This window comes from Temnothorax longispinosus, unplaced genomic scaffold (assembly GCF_030848805.1).
Source record: "Temnothorax longispinosus isolate EJ_2023e unplaced genomic scaffold, Tlon_JGU_v1 HiC_scaffold_13, whole genome shotgun sequence".
Lineage (NCBI taxonomy): Eukaryota > Metazoa > Arthropoda > Insecta > Hymenoptera > Formicidae > Temnothorax > Temnothorax longispinosus.
Window position 1 is genome coordinate 547,935 of NW_027269815.1, and position 19,096 is coordinate 567,030.

The following is a 19,096-nucleotide window of genomic DNA, read 5'->3' on the forward strand; positions in this document are numbered from 1 at the left end:
GGCTCTCCTTCCCCGGCCCGCTCGATGGCTCGCTCGGTCGATCATCCGCCGCTCGCCTACCGGGGTCAATCGTACCCCGGTCACCTATATTTCGGGATTCAGGTAAACGCTAGCCATATGGGCTCTTCGGACTCGCTTATCCGGTAATTCTATTTGAGAAATGTCGATGTCCGCTACTCCCCTGGTCGTTGTTGGGCCTCGGGGTTGTTCGGCTGCTCAGCTATGCGGACGGTTGCAAGGTTTGATCAGTGTCGAGGGTTGGACGCCAAGCTCCGGATCATCGCCGACGCCAAGACCGTGGAAGCGCACCCCTACTTTGCCGACCTTGAATTCGTGACCTGCGAGGATGCCTACGATCGAGCGTTGGACTACCTATACGAAAGGCTCGATGAGGGTTCCCGGTCTCCAGACGCTGTTCCAGCCAACGTAAGTCGGTCACTCGACTTTCCGTCTCACTCAGCGCTGAATCTGCCGAAGGTCACCTTGCAGCCGGAGGCTAGAACTCGCCCAGCCGCCATCTGCATGTCGCCGCCATTACCGGCACCGGTGGCGCTACTGAGCAGGATGGCAAAGATGGAGGACGGAGTGCTAACAGTGGTGCTCAGACGGCACGCCATCCAGTGGGAGGTGCAGCACACCGCGATGTGCATGCGCCTTACGGAGCTTCCGAAGGGCATGATCCAAGATGCCGCCGACGATGAGGAAGTCATCACCGGCGACATCGTGCGGAAAGCGCCCCAGGCTTAAGCACGAGCAAACCCAGCGAAGCTAGTCAGCGCCATATTGCGCGGTAGATGTAAGCGCCATATTGCGCGATTAAAATAGTAAAGTCGATTAAACGCCATATTGCGCAGATTATTTTGTATCGTTATAAAGCGTCCTATTGCGCAGAAAGTTTTTGTTTGCGATTAAACGCCATATTGCGTATTGGTTAAAAGATGGCGTCGAACGCCATGACTGATTAATCATGAGTTTATTTTGTATAAAAATATATATATATTTTCCTAACAAACCTCCATTCATTTCCTGACCTTGTAAGCGGAAATAGTTAAGAAACCGGGATAAGGAAACGATAAAATGAGATTTTGAGGTTACAAACGCACAGTAGGGACCCGAAGGAAGGGATTCCCAACAGCGGAAATCCACTTTCGGCAGAAGCACCAGCGCGAGTCTGGAGACACGATTCTATAGTCAATTCCGAGATTGCGCGCATAGGTTTGGAGTTAGGCGCGAAATTCGTAATGACTTGGCGCAAAACGATTCGGGAACACCCAGTACACGCGATAGAGGCAGCCCCGCGTCAATAACCCAATTGCCCCGTAAACAAGCGAACCGGAAGTCTTCCACGAGGACAAGCGGTGCTAACGAGCTCGGGAGTCCGAGACAAAGCGAACGGACCCACTCCCGTCAACGGCGGACCACTGCCCCGCGAAATCAGTAACCAAGCGTTTTCCGCGAGGACAAAGGGTCCTAATGATTTCGGGAGACCGAGACGAGACAGACGGACCTACTCCCGTCAACGGCGGACCACTGCCCCGCGAAATCAGTAACCAAGCGTTTTCCGCGAGGACAAAGGGTCCTAATGACTTCGGGAGACCGAGACAAGACAGACGGACCCATTCCCGTCAACGACGGACCACCGCCCCGCGAAGTAGCTAACCGAGCGTCTTTCCCGAGTACAAGCGGGTCAAACAGCTTCAGAGAGTCGCGACAAAACAGACGGACCCATGCCCGTCAGCGGCGGACCGATGCCCCGCGAAATCGGCGTCCGAGCGTCATCCACGGGGACAAACGATCCCAAGGGGTCCGGCAGCCCGAGAAAATAGGAACGGACCCATTCCCGTCATAACCAGACGGCTGCCCCAGGAAGTAGCGAACGGGGACACTTCCCCGAGAACAAACGCGATAAACGGACATACTAGGTCCGGGATAACACCACCGAGGGGTAGGCGTCGACGTCCGACCAACGCCCCGGTAGTTGGCGAACCGATAGCGTGATCGGAAAACCAAGACCGGAAATGGGTCCTAAGGAACCCAGAGAACGCGAATACAAAGTCGAAAGTGCGGTGCGAGGCCCAGGAGGCTAGTTCGGTAATGCGTGGCGCGATCGAAGCGCAATTGAATATGTAAACGCAATGACATACGCCCGTCACAACCACGGTGCGAAATCGGAGGATTTCCCACGGGAAAAGTATAAGCGTAAAGAAGGGTTACACGAGCGTATGACAGTGCGGGACGGTGAGCTAGAGATTACGAATGTTAGCGTTCCCCGAGAAAGCGGAGCTTGGGAGGCGGTAGACAGAAATCCGAGCGGCGGTAATCGACAAAAGTGGCGCACGAATAAATATGTACGCGATGTCGCGCGAGCCACCCGGTATGTGGAGTAATTCTCCTGCGAAAACATGTTTGCGCCGAAGCCCGTGCGAACACGCGAGTAAGCACAAAGGGCGCACAATGGGAGCACGCGATCCCAGATGGTGAACGCGTGATGCTACGCGCGAGCGACCGAAAGGAAGGGCGAGTGCTCGAGGAGTCTCTCGCCAGCAACGGTAGCGTGCGGACGCGTATATCTACCGCTCGTGCTGCGAACTTACGAGAAATCCCGCGTACGGAGCGAATCCGCTATAAATTACAATCACGTTATAACGCGAACGTAGAATCAACTCGCATAGTGCGGTTACGCGTGCGAAATTATTGTAACAGAGATAAAGGAAAATATATTAATATTTTACCCGAAACGTCTTGAGTAAATTTTCTATCCGACACGGCCAGATCCCGATCCCGAAATACCTACCTCTATTACCTCTCGACGTCTACGACGATAATCCCGCGGCGGTCCAGCGAAGGTCCCGAGGCAGTCCAGCGGTGCACAGCGGCAGTCCCACGACGGTCCAGCGGCAGTCCAGCGGCGATCAGTCCAGCGTTCCTGAAAAAGAAGGGGAAAAGGCGAGGGCATCGAAAGGGTCAGTGGCATGTTTTTCATATTTTTCTCGGTAGGCTTAGATAAAACCGAGTGGCGACCGTGATAAATTTCAATAAAAATCAAAGTTCGAATGAGTCGTGGCATGGCCGACCCTCCGTCCGGTCATAACCTTACCAACGTTTGACGGATCTTACGAAAAATAGGAGAGCTTCCGCGATCGTTTTTACTCTATGATTATTATCGGTGAAACCAGTTTGTCTAATGTTCAGTGATTGCATCATTTGTTCTCGTGTCTAAAGGGTGAAGCGAGCGCCGCTATAGAACACTTAGCGTTAACTTCCGAGAACTTTGCCGTCGCGTGGCAAATTCTTTCGTCCCGCTACGAAAACCGACGTCGATTGATCGGTGTTAGCACTCTCGATCCCTCTATCGATAGATAGGAGCGCGCAAGCTATCGATTAGCGAATCGAAGTGTAGTTGAGTCGAGTGAGAGAGTTGAAGTTGATGTAAGGAAGATGGCGAAATATGTGTGTATCGAAAATTAACGCAGCGCAAGGATTGTTAAATAAAGTCATATATAGCATTCAAAAAGCGTATACTCATTAACATATTGGCGTCCAACAAGCAGCACGAACCTACTACTAAAGAATTACACGGTTGCGTGAAAGTAATAGCGAGAGAGAACGACGAACCGGCGACAACGGTCGGAAAACGTTAGTTGAACATTGAGCATCGTAGACGCAATCAACAGAAAGCACATCATTATAACGGTAAAAGAGTTTCATGATTAAATCATATCGCAAAACAAAGAACTAAAAGTATCGCATTCGATCTGTTGCAAGGGACAGTACGAGAATAGGCATAAGAAGCATACGCACGTCGCATCAAGCGAAAGTACGAGAACGGGCAAGGAACAGAGCCCACAGAAAAAGAACGACGTGTTCAAGGCCAGTACATCGTCGCGCGTTCAAAGGAGGCATAACCTCAACGGCACGATAGCTCGGCACAGCGAAAAGTAACGGTTGTACACAGCAAATTAGTGAGTCGCACAAATACCAATTCCTTTTCCTCGTAAGTAATTTCCATTCCTCGAAAGACAAAAATGGCGGAAATAAAAGCCTTAAAAGCAAGGCGAGCTCAAGTCAAAGCACAAGTAACTCGCACACAGAGATTTTTCAATACGACCGACTCGCCAACGGTGGCTGAAGCTACGGTGCGTTTAGCAAAACTGCAAGAATTATGAAAAAGATTTGAGGAGATTCAGATTCAGCTGGACTCTAGACACCAAGAAGACGACGGGTTATTTTAAGCGGATCAAGACGATGGTGAAGCCAAGAGAACCGTTTTCGAAAATAGTTATTACCAAGCCGCCGCAAAAGCACAGGCAATAATCAGTAGGCAACAAGCAGCGAATAACGCAGAGGATCCTCCGGCAGGACAAGAGATCCAAAGAAACGGGAGAAACTACGATCCGAGAAGAGTCAAACCAAAACTTCCGGTAATACAGCTTCCAAAATTTCGAGGGGAATATACTAAATGGCTGTTCTTCAAAAACAGCTTCGAGACGACGATCCATCTTGACGGGGATCTCACGCAGACACAAAAGCACCAATACTTGATCGGTATACTGCAAGGAGAAGCGCGGCAGGTGATTCAAGGATTCACCATCTCGGAAGAAAATTATGGCAAAGCGTGGCAATTGCTTAAAGACACATATGATAACCAGATGATGATCATCGAAACGCATCTAGACGAAATGCTGCAATTTCCTACTATCACAAAGGAGAACAAAGCGGACTCCATAAGGCAATTTATCTGGCACATACAAACACACATTAAATCACTAGAAGCGCTGAATCAACCAGTAGAAGAATGGGAAACCATTATAATACATCTAGCTAAGAAACGGTTGGATTTCGCAGAGCAGCGCGATTGGCAAATAGTGGTAAAGGACAAAACACCGGACAATATGCCGACATTAGAAGAATTTATCAAGTTTCTGACAGATCCAAAAACCAGCGTCACAAAAGCCAGCTACACAGAAAAAAGGGGAAAAACGGGCATCCCTTGCTGTAACGGCAGTTAGTTGCAAAATTTGTGCAGCCGATCATTCGGTCTTTAAATGCGAAGAATTACTCAAGTTGCCAATAGCAGACAGATTCAAATTGGTAAAATAAAAGCAACAATGTACAAACTGTCTCAACACAGGACATTATGCGAAGAGTTGCAGATCATCGACATGCAAGAAATGATCAAATCGACATAATACTATCTTACATTGAGAGTCGGAAGAGAAATCGACGGATGCACCAGTGGTGACGCACAGCTTACAGAGGCCAGTCATAAAGGAAACGCAGATTTCAACGACCTCCAATAAGGAAGAAGAATCAAGGGGCATTTATTACGCGCAGAGATCAGCGTCTCGTGTAATTTTGTCCACCGCTAGAGTTTACGTGCAAGAAAAAGATGGCAGTCGACAATCTTGTCGCGCATTACTCGACCCGGGTTCACAGTCAAATCTCATAATCGAGAAATTAGCGCGAAAGCTCAAGTTACAATATCGATCAGAGGATCGGGCTATTTCAGGCATTAGTCAAACGAAGACAACCATCAAAAAGGTCACTGAGATACAACTCTCGTCGGCTTATAACAACTTCGAAACAACACTAAAATGCCTCGTGTTACCCTCAATTACAGAAGATTTGCCTCAGAGCAAAATTGACGTGAAGAATATAGTCTTGCCGAAAGATATCCAGCTAGCAGACCCTGTCTTCAAAGAACCAGGATCCATAGATCTATTGATAGGAGCAGCGTTATACTGGAAAATAGTAACAGATACGCCGAGAAATCGAATTGAAGGACAACCCGCGCTGCAGAACATGCAATTAGGGTGGATAATTGGAGAAGAAATGAACGAGTCAAACTTCCTCACGCAATCAACCTGCCTAGCTATATCAAATGTTGAATTGAGCGAGCAAGTCAAACGTTTCTGGAAGCAAGAGACTTTCCCAGATACGCCACACTACACGAAAGAAGAACTAGCATGCAAGAAGATGTTTATAGAGACAGTCAAAAGAGATGGATCGGGGCGATTTATTGTTCGCTTACCAATACGCGAGGACGTTAAGCTCGGAGACTCAAGGGATACAGCATATAGACGCCTTATCTCACTAGAACGATGCATGGCAAAAAATCTTGAGTTGAAAGCGAGCTACGTGAAGTTCATGGAAGATTACATACAACAGGGACATATGTCCTGGATTAAGGACGGCGAAGAACACGAGACAGCAATATTTCTTGCCGCACCAACCTGTCATACGACCGGAAAGTATAACAACCAAACTCCGAGTTGTATTTGACGCGTCCGCAAAAACGACGTTAGGAACAAGTCTCAATGATAAGTTATTAACAGGACCAAACCTGCAAAAGAAACTTATTTTTATTATTCTTCGTTTCAGAACACATGAGTTCGTGGTAACCGCAGATGTGGCGGCCATGTTCAGACAGATCGTCGTTGACAAGAAAGATCGTCATTTACTGCGAATATTCTGGAGAAAGAATCCGGGCGAACTAGTACAAATTGGCGAGCTCAATACTGTAACGTACGGTACGGCATGCGCAGTGTTCTTGGCGATTAAATGCCTTTAGCAAGTAGCCAAGGAAAACAGAGAGAAGATGCCTGAAGCAGCGATCGCTATCCTGGAGGACACCTGCATGGACGATGTTATAACAGGCGCGAACAAATTAGAAGATGCTATTAAGCTACAAAAAGATCTCGCAAAAATGCTGATGCAAGGTCAGTTTCCTCTAAGAAAGTGGAGATCAAATGACCGGCGAGTTCTACAGCATCTGTCCGAAGAAAGCAAAACGGACACGGTGCTCGTTATCGACAAAGAAGGACCCTTGAAGACTTTTGGACTGCTGTGGAATTCTACCGAGGATTGCCTACAGTACGAGATTTAGATCTCAAACGCTCAGATCATTACAAAGCGCGTTTTATTGTCTAAAATCGCTCAAGTCTTTGATCCCTTAGGACTCATAGCACCATTGCTAATTAACGGCAAAATCATCATGCAGCGACTTTGGCAACAAGACCTCGAGTGGGACCAACAGGTTCCAAAAGAGCTTCTAGCTGAATGGGAAGCGTACTACACATCATTACCGAAGATCAACGACTTACAAATTCCTAGAAACGACTTACAAATTCCTAGAAATTGCTCCAGCACGCGTATCAGAGAAATTCGATGTGTTTGAATTTTGCGACGCTTCAGAGAAAGCTTTCGAAGCGTGTCTCTACGCAGTAAGTGTCAACGGTGAAGGCAAAGTTAGCTCACATCTTATCTGCTCAAAGTCAAGAGTAGCTCCTTTAAAAACAATCTCACTGCCTAGATTAGAACTTCAGGCAGCCCTTCTGCTTGCAAGGTTAAACGAGACAGCAAGAAAATCATTTGGTAACAGCATCGGAGAAACTACGCTGTCGAGCGATAGCACTATTGTGCTAGGGTGGATTAAACTTCAGCCCAATAAACTTAAGACTTTTGTAGCTAATCGAGTATCAAGAATACAAGATTTGACAGAAGGAATTGCTTGGAATCATGTGTCTTCTGAAGAAAACCCAGCTGACATGTTGTCGAGGGGTATTAGCGCAGACACACTGGCGGTCAATCGACTTTGGTGGCACGGACCGCATTGGCTCATGAGTAATCATCGAAGGTCAGAGAAATCGAAGAATCCAGAGGAAAACTTACCTGAACTAAAAACGGCGACGGTAACGTTAAAGATAAGCGAATCGTCAAAATGACGCAATAAGAGGCGTTCCATGAAGAGATAGAGAATTTACAAAAGGAGCGCGAAATATCACGAAAGAGCAAGTTACGCGGGTTAGACCCATTCCTGGACGGCGATGGATTGATTCGAGTAGGAGGAAGGCTTCGGCATGCAAGTCTGTCGATGGAGCAAAAGCATCCGATGGTTTTACCTGCAAAACATGTAGTAACCGGATCCATTATCCGCGAGGAGCACGTCAGACTGCATCATTGTCCGCAAGAACAACTGCTTAGCGCGGTGCGACTTCGTTTTTGGCCGATTAGTGGTCGAAGAAAAGTCAGGAAAGTAATTAAAAATTGCTTAAACTGCTGCCGATTCAAACCGGCAATCCTAGACATCAAGATGGGTGACTTACCTAAGGAGCGTGTCAGTGCTTACGCCAGGCCATTTACTTGCACGGGAATAGACTACGCAGGCCCTCTGCAAGTGCGAGAGAGCAGGCGTCGAAGAAGAGTCAATGTATCGAAAGGTTACGTGGCCGTATTCACGTGCCTCAGCACAAAGGCAGTACATTTGGAGCTGGTATCTGACCTTACCACAGAAGCCTTTTTAGCGGCGATGAGTCGTTTTACAGCGAGACGAGGACTGTGTTCTCAAATTTTCTCCGACAATGAAACGAAATTCGTGGGAGCAGCCCGCGAACTGAAGAAAATTTTCGACTTTTTAGAAAAGGAAAAGCGAGAGGAAGCCAAATTAATAAATATTTACTAATAATTATGCATAAAAAAACAAGCTTTCTCATAGAGAAAGCAATGTGCAGGTGTCTACTTGCACACTTAAAAACTATAAGGAAATAATGTGCAAATTTCTACTTGTTTTACTGTAATTATAGTAATTTTTTATTGATTAGCATATTTTTAATTATAGTTGTAGAAAAATTAATTGTTAAAATGCGTAGTTTTTTAAAACAGGATTTTTTGCGTCACTAAATAACTTCGAAGTCGTAACTTATATAGTTGAATGATGTACGATAGACATGTTTAACCGATGAAATATCAATACATAGGTTTCTATTGATATAAAGAATAAAATGTAAAATCGGTACATGTGTTATAATTTGTTGATACAAATAAACTTTATTAATTTTAATGTTTACAGAGGATATATTTCGGCTTATACCCAGTGAGAAATGAAACGAGTCGATGTCGATCGAAGTTTCATATCTCACTGGTTATATTACAAACGGAATAATTATTCCGTTTGTAATATACGGAATAATTATAACGGAATAATTATTCAATAAAGGAGGAGGATCCCTAAGGCCTGTTTTTGGCACCCCTTCAAAATTGGGCCAAAATGGCTGGAATCACTTCCTTATACCCTTGGAAGTAATATTTAGTCAATTCCAGCCTAAACGGAAGTATTTAGAGTGTATACTTCAAGTATACATGGTGCATCAGCGCGTCCGTATCAAGCATTTTTTTTGGAAAACTAAGCGTTTTTGAGAAAAATGTTTCAGATAAAAGTTGTATGGTTTCAAGGGGAACATAAGATGGTGTCATTGGTTTGACCTTGGATAGTCATTTGAAGGTCACGTGAATGTTGATTTCAATATTTTATATAGAACCCCCTATTTTTACATATCTTTAATTGTAGCTTATTTCGAGAGCTTTCCAAAACACTCATAACTAAGTCATTTTTTATTAAGTACTTTGCGAGTTATGAGGCTTCTTACAGATAGATTTGTAGAAACGTTACTTAAGGAGATCCGAGATTGAAATCATATTATTCATTCTTGTTGATTCTCCACACGTGAACAGTAAAATTGTAAACGTAATCTTCCTTTAAGAAGCCACGTAGAGTGGGGTGTTGGATTTACGTGAGTCCCCTTGCCTGTCACTTTTTGGGGTGCTAGATTAAAAAAGTGAGTCCCCTTGCCTCTCACCTTTTGGGGTGCTTGATTAAGGTGAGTCCCCTTGCCTCTCACCTTTTGGGGTGCTTGGTTAAGGTGAGTCTGATGAAATGACTATCCAAGGTCAAACCAATGACACCATCTTATGTCCTCCTTTAAACCATACAATTTTTATCTGAAACATTTTTCTCAATAACGCTTAGTTTTCCAAAAAATGCTTGATACGGGCGCGCTGATGCACCATGTATACTTGAAGTATACACTCTAAATACTTCCGTTTAGGCTGGAATTGACTAAATATTACTTCCAAGGGTATAAGGAAGTGATTCCAGCCATTTTGGCCCAATTTTGAAGGGGTGCCGAAAACAGGCCTTAGGGACCCTCCTCCTTTATTGAATTTCAAAAACATTTGGAAAAGTACACACGTATATGTTATTTTTCACATCTATATACATTACTTTACATTTAATAGTATCTAAAGGCACAATCTTCTTCATGATTTGTTTGTTCCTACTATTCCGCATACTCATAATATGAGTAATATTAGGAATCGGCTCTACTTCATATTCCGTAACTGTTAGGTAACATTTATTTTTGAAATAAATGAAACTCGATATTTAAACTATAGCGGATGATTGCAGTCGAATAACAGTATCGTTAGTTTTTTTTGGTCGTTCATACAAGGTGCTGTAAAAAATCATATTTTTATATACACATCTATCGAATACTTTAACGGTATCCTGATCATTTTCAGAACTAATAGTTTTTTTAACAAAACTTTTCAAATCTTCAAAACCTACTCTTACTCCTATTAGAACAACACCGCATTCAGTAACGTTGTATTGCATTATTAATTTTCGGGGGTTAATTAAGTCTTTACAATGTAGTTCACATGTCTCCGTCTTATTATTTATTATTATATTTTGAAATGTACTTGTTTGAAGTTGAAAAAGAAAGAGAGAGAGAGAGAGAGAGAGAGAGGTTGTGTTGTTGTTTTTTGCGGCCATTAGTGGCAGTTGTAATGCGATAGGTCAAGCCGCGCATTCTACGTAAACCGGTGAAAAGGCGCGCAAGCGGCGCCGACTACGTTGCGTCCCAGGCGGCGAGGCGCAAGTTTACCGCGCATGCTTGAGCATGTCGGGAGGGGCGTGCAGCTCGGCGAGCGAGCATTCGTCTTTCGGACATCGTGCGTTACACACCCGTTGTAATCAGTTCGAGTAAAATACTTAGTTGCGTCATCTTTTCGCTGTGAACTTTGTAATCAAATTGTGAGGTGGCCGAGATCTACCTCTCAGTGTGCATCAGCCAACATACCGGTTGGTCGTGTATGCAGCAAATAAAGGACAACAACTGTCGTCGCAGAAAAGAAGCCAGTGAGATACGTCTCGGCGAGCCTTGCTGGCACGTGGAAAGCTCGAGGAAGGCAGCCATTTTCTGGAACGTTTGGAAATCCTTTCGGAATGAGATGAGAAGCCATTAAGGAACATTCAAGAAACAGGCTCTTGGTTTGATCATTGCTATTTTCAACCATTATCGTAATGTCAAAGCATCAATTATAAGGTACCGCCTTTAATCTATACGAGATAGACAGTTAGAATCCCGTCTAACGTATTACAAGGAATCTCCGATTCTTTAACGTCATACCCCATCTAACGTATTGCAAAGAGTCCCCGATTCTTTAACATTAGACCCCGTCTAATGCTGTACAAGGAATCCCCGATTAGTTAATCTATTAATCTTACATCTCGAGTTAAATCGACCGTTTTCTTCATAATGAAAAACTGTAATTCTTTCTTTTGTGCGATTGATTTGTTATGATAAATCAGATAGTGAGTCATTTTTGTATTCAATCTCATTACCGTACGTACATTCGTTACACTCATTACTGAAGTAGAATATGTTACGTGCGAAAATACCTATTAATCGTTTTCATGCGTCGTGATAACATTATTGAATTACCGTTTGCTTGCGTTGCGATAAAATTTCTTACTCAATTACTTTATATTATCCTAGTGATTATTTTGCGAATTAATAATTATCTAATATTACGTTTGCTCTATGATGAATTAATGTGTCAATCAAAGATCGAAGGTTTCTTAAAAGTGTAATTCAATACACTCATTTGAAACTTATTACTCGTGTCGTGTTAAATGCATGTTTTGTATTCATTGCCTTTGTATTTGCTCTTGTCGTATTTATCGCTCGTGTCGTAATAATGGCTCATGGGGTAATATATTCCTTTGTCGTGATTTATACACAAGTTCTATAAGACTCAGTTAATATTCGATTCACGAAGAATATTATTGACAAGGTCGATGAGAATTATTCATGATTGAATTAAAGGATTGAATCATTATTTTCAAGATTGTTTGAATTATATCTACACTGATATTCATGTTTTTTAATTTGAGTTATGTCGATGTTTTGAACGATCCTTTCTTTGATAAATAACAACTAATTCTGAGCTTGACTTTGTCAATATACATTATATGCGTACATACTAAGTTCAATTCCTTTTATAAAGAACATTATCTCATGATACAGAATTATATTAAGAAATCTAAGAAAGATATTTCTCTTTTCATAATTCAAAAAAAAGGACTGTTCTATGATAACCAAGTCATTTTTTTCTTTTGTGTATTTGATACATTTATTTTACTCATATTGTATTTTTCTATTACAAATGTATAATTTTGTTCACGAATACTAGGAAGGTTTTAGGGCAGTTTCCCTTCCCCCATGCAACAAATGTTGGTATTTTTTGTATAGTTCTGCCCGATCTAAATTTTCTTAATTACATAAATCACGAAACACAATCTCTCTCTCAATAAACGGATTTTTTTTATTTGTTCTTTCCTCAACAAATTCTCGAGGTCAGGCTCGTGCGCGAGCTTGTGCAAACAGTACTTCTTTACAAAGTTTTTGTAGCAATTTGGAAAAGTAATCCATTAGAACCATGGGTCATAACGCTTTTACCATATAAAATCTCAGTTTCTCCAACAAAACGCGTTAAATCAATTTCACATTGTTTTAAATCTTTTTCTGAAATACTTTGAGAAAGAAGAACATTGATACTTCGCACTAAAAGTACAAACGAAGCTAACGCATTATTGTCTAAAATGCCTGTAAGACACACTATAAAATAAAGTCCATGACCGCCATTCACTCGCTTTAAGTTTACCTTCTTTAAATGACCGCGTTAAACGATGGATTTCTTTCGGAGGCTTTATATTCAATAATCTTTTATCAACATTGTCTCTTTGTTTTCGCGATAAATAAAATGGAGAACTAGGAGAGTTCCACTCAGCCCACATTTGGCGCGCAACTCCTAACAAGTGACCGTGTATATATTCTACGGGAAATACCCATACACAATCAAAATATTTCAATTCTGTCAAAATTGAAGGACCTTTAACACCATTAACTGGTCTTTGCAACCGCTTAATTTCTTCTACATCTTTTAGATATTTTACATGGTTTCTCTGTAAATCGTTTTCTGTAAAAGGATATCGCATAGAACCATGTAGATGCTCACCATTTGCATAGCACCAGCTACATCCAAAATAGCCGTTAAACTGATATCGGTTTTGCATTACAGGGCGAGCGACAGGGCTGAGTCTACTGATGCGCATAATGGCCGTAAAAAAAATGTAATGTTTTCATTGTTGTTATTCAATATGGTGATACCATTGTTCATTAATTTTTCTATCTGTTTAATGAAAATCTGTAGATATAGATTCATAAAATCTGCTTTGAGTTCACATTTAGTCATCCACAAACCTGCTAAAATTAAAGTTTGAAATCTGTATATAGGCGATATCTCATTTAATATTAATAGCACAGGCCAAATACTATTTTTACCACTTTTGAATACAAAAAAACCATCTGTATTAAAGTTAAAAGTTAAAACTCTACATTTTTTATTATGTGCAATATCCTTATACAAATGATTATCATATACATCCGAAATATTATTTGTTTCTTGTAATCTGGTGTTTACGTTTTCCAAATTATTCATTATAATTTCTCGCATATTTTTATCTTCTAACAAGGCGCGAATTTGATATTCAACATTAATAGATAAAAAATAATTTGAAAAATTCGTAGAAATTTGATATCTTTCCTAACACTGACCGCACGTAGCACTTATATTCTTACCAATATGATCTTTAGAGAGTGGATTTAACAGTAAACAGTAACATTGTGTACAGTAACATACTGCGACGCTTTTTCCCCCGGTCTCGCAATCCGGTGGAGGGCTATCGTGGATTGGCAGCACGCGCAACTAATTCTGACACCAAATGATTGGGCGCCAGGTGCGACGGATCGCACCACCGTACACTATTATATCTAACGCAATATTCCCGGCAATACCTCGGGGCGTAGGGCTCTTTCAGGGAATTCGGAGAGAGGCGTCGCGCAATCAATCACACACAAAAGAATAAATAATAATAACATATGATATATTTAGTCAGGTAGAATGCACTTGCAACAGAATATCAATAGGTGTAGGTATAATCGGTCTGAGCCTCTCGTATTCGGAATCAGGCCAGACGGCAACGAATTAACGCGAAGATGGTGAATGAATTACCGCAAAAATGTCGGATAGGCTGACGCACGAATGCCGCATAAATAACGCAATAAGTGCACGCGGGAATGTCGAATATTAAACACTGTAGATTGACGCACGCGAAGTCAGATCAACGCAACAGATAAACGCGGACGAACACACGAAAGCTTAACATAAGAAACAATTGGTTGATTAAGGTATCGCAGTACCTTACTACGAACTCACAACGACTTACGCCACAAGGCCGACGAGCCGACTCGCCGCACCTTCGGTTGCTCCTTCAACGCGCACCCGGGCCACCTCGATTCCGCACGACGCAAAAATTATGGGCGATCTCGCCGTATCGACCACGCTGGCCGGCGATTGCCCCCGGACACTGTTACGTCCACCCTCTCATACGCCCGGAAAATTTGAAACCTTTTTAGATTGTAAGAAGACTTTAATCGGACCTTACTCATAAGAACAACGACTTACCGATAGTAGGATTACCACCGAACAAGTTACCATACTTACTAGCATGACTTATCGACAGTAGGATTACCACCGAATACCGACAGTAGGATTACCACCGAACAAGTTACCATACTTGCTAGCATGACTTACCGACAGTAGGATTACCACCGAATACCGACAATGAGATTACCATTGAATAAGTTACCTCACAGTAGAATTACCACCAAATAAGTTACCACACTAGCGATAAGTCACGACCTGCGCGATAGGCCTAACCTACCCACTAGCATATAAATATAGAAGATAAGTCACGATATACGCAATAGGCTTGGCCTATTCCAACAATGTATATACAACGAATAAGTCGCAATGCCCACGAGGGTTTAGCCATAGGAATTTCCCCGCAAACGCTTCCTTCAAGTAACGCAAACCTAAACCCTCCCAGACCCTTTCTGAAAACTCAAGACATGACCATATAAGGAGAGAAATCGAAAGCGGAGCCGATGACGCAACTCAACCCTTCCACTCAGGCAACAAAAGGAAGAAAACTCAGGCCATGACCATATAAGGAGAGAAATCGAAAGCGGAGCCGATGACGTAACTCAACTCTTCCACTCAGGCAACAAAAGGAAGAAAACTCAGGCCATGACCATATAAGGAGAGAAATCGAAAGCGGAGCCGATGACGCAACTCAACCCTTCCACTCAGTCAACCCTTCCACTCGACCACCCCCGCCATCGGAAAAACAGGAATATAAGGACGAAGATCCCAAGGGACGCTCTCAGTTCCCCGGAGTCCTACCTCGATAACGGACTCTCCAGTTAAGTAACCACTGAATCCTCCTCGAGTCTCTCTGAATCCAGAACCTTCCTATTTCTACATCGAGAATCTTCCTATCTCCACGTGCGTTACCGAACCCAGAGCCTTCAGCTCTCTCGTCACATATAGAATTACGTGTCACCATATATATATTCCTGATTGTAATCTTGTTACTTTTGTAATCATATGTCCTATGTAGAATTATCGTAATATACAACATTTTTATACAATATCTTACTCTACAATTTTTATACCTCTTCGCACATCCTCCACTGATCCCATCCACACACGAGCCCAGTGCCGTACGAGCGGCACGTCTCCGCCTGTGGGTATTCTAGTAATTGCAATAAGGCATCCGAATCACCGGTCCTCCCCTTGTGCCACATCTGCGTACGAGGCAGTGCCGTACGAGCGGCACGCTACCGTCCGTGGGTGTCTGGAGAGGGGCAGTGCTGTACGAGCAGCACGCTTTCTCGCCACGAGCAAGGAGAGTCAACCGAAGCGTGTTTGTCTTTTAACCTCAATCAGTAGTTAACAAATGCCCAAGACGCGACGAAGCGGACTCAAGGTACGCACCCGCAGGCTCAACCGCCTTTTGTTCGGGACCCCTCCGAACCCATTGTTAGGAGTCCTTTCCGATTACACGCCTGATCCTGAATACGAAAAGTACTTCGTCGCGAGTTCCGCGTGCAAGGCGGACGCGAGACCAAAACTCGAAAACGTAACTTCAGTGCGCAAAATTAACATTAAAAGTATACAATACATCTACGTTCCACTGGACAAGGCCGAGTCTCGAGCAGATTACCAAGCATTCCGGAAGGCCCAGAACTATCGGCTAACCCTGATCACCTTCACACCGGGGAGAGATTCCGACAATCCACCACCAGTTCCATCTTGGGAATTCATCGCTTCAATCAAAAAGGACGACCCCCGCCGGATCCGCCTGATCCAGCGTCGCGCCGAGATTCTACACCTGTGGTTCGACGCCTCACCACCAGAACACTGGGGCACCGCGGATCACCCATTGGAACTCGACTAAAGGTAAGTGACGACGCCCCTAGGCGCTAAGCGAACGGCATGAGCGAACCGCGCACGCGACGCCCCGCGCGCCGATTAACCCCATTGGCCTCTAGAATTGCGTGGCGGAATTGGTTATCGCGCGCCGTGTGTGTCTTTACTATCTGCCATCAAAATCGTGATAGCAAACACTACCTCTGTGAAGAGTGTTTCCGAGACCTAACGGGCCCGCAACGCCGCCAGTACGACTGCTTAGTCCGTCATTATATGCATATTGGTTACCGATACAAAGTCGAAAAGTGCGATTCGTGCGACGTCGTGATCGGAGAAATCCAGAGCCCCTCCGCGTGTACCACGTGCTGTGAAATATTCTCTAACGTAAAACGTTCGGTGGAGCATGAGGGAGGAGACCAATATTTAGAACGCGAATCTACGATAATTGCCATCTCCCAAACTAGAGTTTAGCGCTCCATTGTTCATGTGTCCCGGGCATCCAGTAAATCGGCAACCTCCGGAGGTAGTTTTACCCCCTAGCCCTATTAGAGCATGGCTAATGACGGGAATCTGTGTCTGGTCGTTGTTTTTCCAAAATAAAACTACGGGGGTCATTATTTGTGAGGATTGCCAGCTCGGCCAATACCAGCCCTTCCGGCAAGATTTCGAGGGCGTTCTCAGGCACTTCGTGCAATACGGGCCGCGAATAGAGTTCCCCACGTGTAGCGAGTGCAGTAAGGTTCTAGCCGACTATCGGCCCGCTTTCGAATGTTACGCATGCACTAGAGTAGAAGAACCGTTTGAACGATATCTGACGAATCCTCTGAATCGACCGTACAGTGATGGACTACTGAATCTAAATCTCCCAGTGAGGGTGCGAATCGGGCAAACGATTTGGTGACGAGCGTCTGGATAGCGAATTACCTCGGTCGCAGGTATCCCCGGATAGAGCCCCTTGGCTCGATAACCCGAAAAGCGACTAGTCCCGTATAAGCGATCCGAGCACCGCCCCCTTCGCGGCCGCGATCTATCGGGACGTAACATTAGCACGAAATGTCGACAGACACTAGAGAACAAAAGCCTCGACTTTGGAATGCCAGAAAAACAACACAACTGTTCCGCTCGCCAAGGTGACAAATAACGGATGGCTCGGTTCGGATTCCTACGCGAAGGCACGATATTTCCGATAGAATGTTTTTCAAACACGATATAATAGCGCAAGCAAAATGACAAGTTTGTTAATCGCAAGAGCCAATGGCGAACGCAAGAAAAGGGGATCAAATGCAGTGTAGAGCTAGCAAGGGAGAGGGTTGCAAGGGATGTACAAAAATAAGAAAATAGTTGTATCAGCGATCAAAATTATCAATTAGGTTGGCACAGGTGCCCGGTTACGACGAAAAATGCACTCAAGTATTTGTTCAGATTAAGTTTTTAGCAATACATGTTGTGCGCGGAACTACGACACGAGCAGCGTATACGACATGAGCAGTACACACATGACACGAGCAATAATCCACGACATGAGCATCAATTACGCCAACTTCTTTTGCAATTGTGATTATAATTGTAATTATAATCTTTAATAAGATTACCTTGAGCGCTACAATATATTATATACCGGGAACCAGTGCCGGCGAACAGTATATTCGATCGGTGGCAATTATGTTTGCGAAAATTCCAACGATCGGAATAATATATTCAGTATGTATTTTCAATATGTGTTTCGAGTCTGGCCGAAACACACCCAACAACAGCGAAAATAATGTAGCGCGTTATTATGGAACGCGAGCTTGTGTAGAAAAAATGTGTATATACGCTGCCGGCCCGTGACCGTCAAGGCCGTCGACGGCGCGGCGAAAACGTATGGCTTGCCCGAGAATATTCGAGATCTGAATATTTCGGTTTCTATGTTAACAATGACGGGCTTTAATAATTACCGCGTCAATTGCGCAATTTACGATTAGTACAAATAACGGCAATGAAACGTGTTACAACGAGCGAGAGAATTGCGAGCGAGAGATATCGCGCGAGTTTGTGGATTCACGCGAGTATTCTCGCCGCGAATTAATCAGATTATTAACACGCCACGCGTTATTACAATTCGCGTTAATGCGAATAACAGCGGCGGAACGTGTTACGACGAGCGAGAAGTTCACGCGAGTATTCTCGCTGCGAATTAAGAATTGCGAACGAGAGATATCGCGCGAGACTAAAGATTATTAACACGCCGCGTGTTATTGCGTCTCGCGACTATAAGAACGAACAATCAAGCGTATTCACGACAAAGGCGGATAACAGCAATGGCATGGTTACGACAGCGAGAAGTTCACGCGAGTATTCTCGTCGCGAATTAAGAATTGCGAACGAAAGATATCGCGAGAGGCTACCACGCGCCACGTGTTATCGCGATGCGCGATTACAAGAATGTGCGAAAATTAGCAAGTTAAGGAATAATGCGACGTGAAAGGTCGGCGGTAATTTTCTAATGCGAAATCCGGCTCGAAGGACCAATGAACGGGGATAGTTTCGCCCCGGAGGCAAGATTTGCGATACTCGAAGGACCAGAGGGGGGTTGTCGCTTTCCCCTCACGACTATCAAATGTTTAACGCGAAAGCAGAAACGCATGCAACGAAATATTAA

The 19,096-nt window shown here is 44.0% G+C and overlaps 1 protein-coding gene across 1 annotated transcript; it reads left to right on the top strand.

Annotated features, from left to right (window-relative positions):
• The first annotated feature begins 2,018 nt into the window (after nucleotides 1-2,018).
• LOC139823551 (uncharacterized) lies at nucleotides 2,019-7,177 on the top strand. Its single transcript, XM_071796093.1, has 8 exons — nucleotides 2,019-2,066; nucleotides 2,773-2,946; nucleotides 3,766-3,938; nucleotides 4,280-5,004; nucleotides 5,207-6,251; nucleotides 6,382-6,520; nucleotides 6,572-6,719; nucleotides 6,957-7,177. The coding sequence occupies exons 1-8, from the start codon at nucleotides 2,019-2,021 to the stop codon at nucleotides 7,175-7,177; spliced, it is 2,673 nt and encodes an 890-aa protein (XP_071652194.1).
• Nucleotides 7,178-19,096: the final 11,919 nt, after the last annotated feature.

Coding starts and splice junctions, on each gene's coding strand:
- LOC139823551 (XM_071796093.1), top strand. CDS start 2,019: ATGGGTCCTAAGGAACCCAGAGAACGCGAATACAAAGTCGAAAGTGCG. Junction 2,067..2,772: donor AATACAAAGTCGAAAGTGCG/GTGCGAGGCCCA, acceptor CGACACGGCCAG/ATCCCGATCCCGAAATACCT. Junction 2,947..3,765: donor CTGAAAAAGAAGGGGAAAAG/GCGAGGGCATCG, acceptor ATCTGTTGCAAG/GGACAGTACGAGAATAGGCA.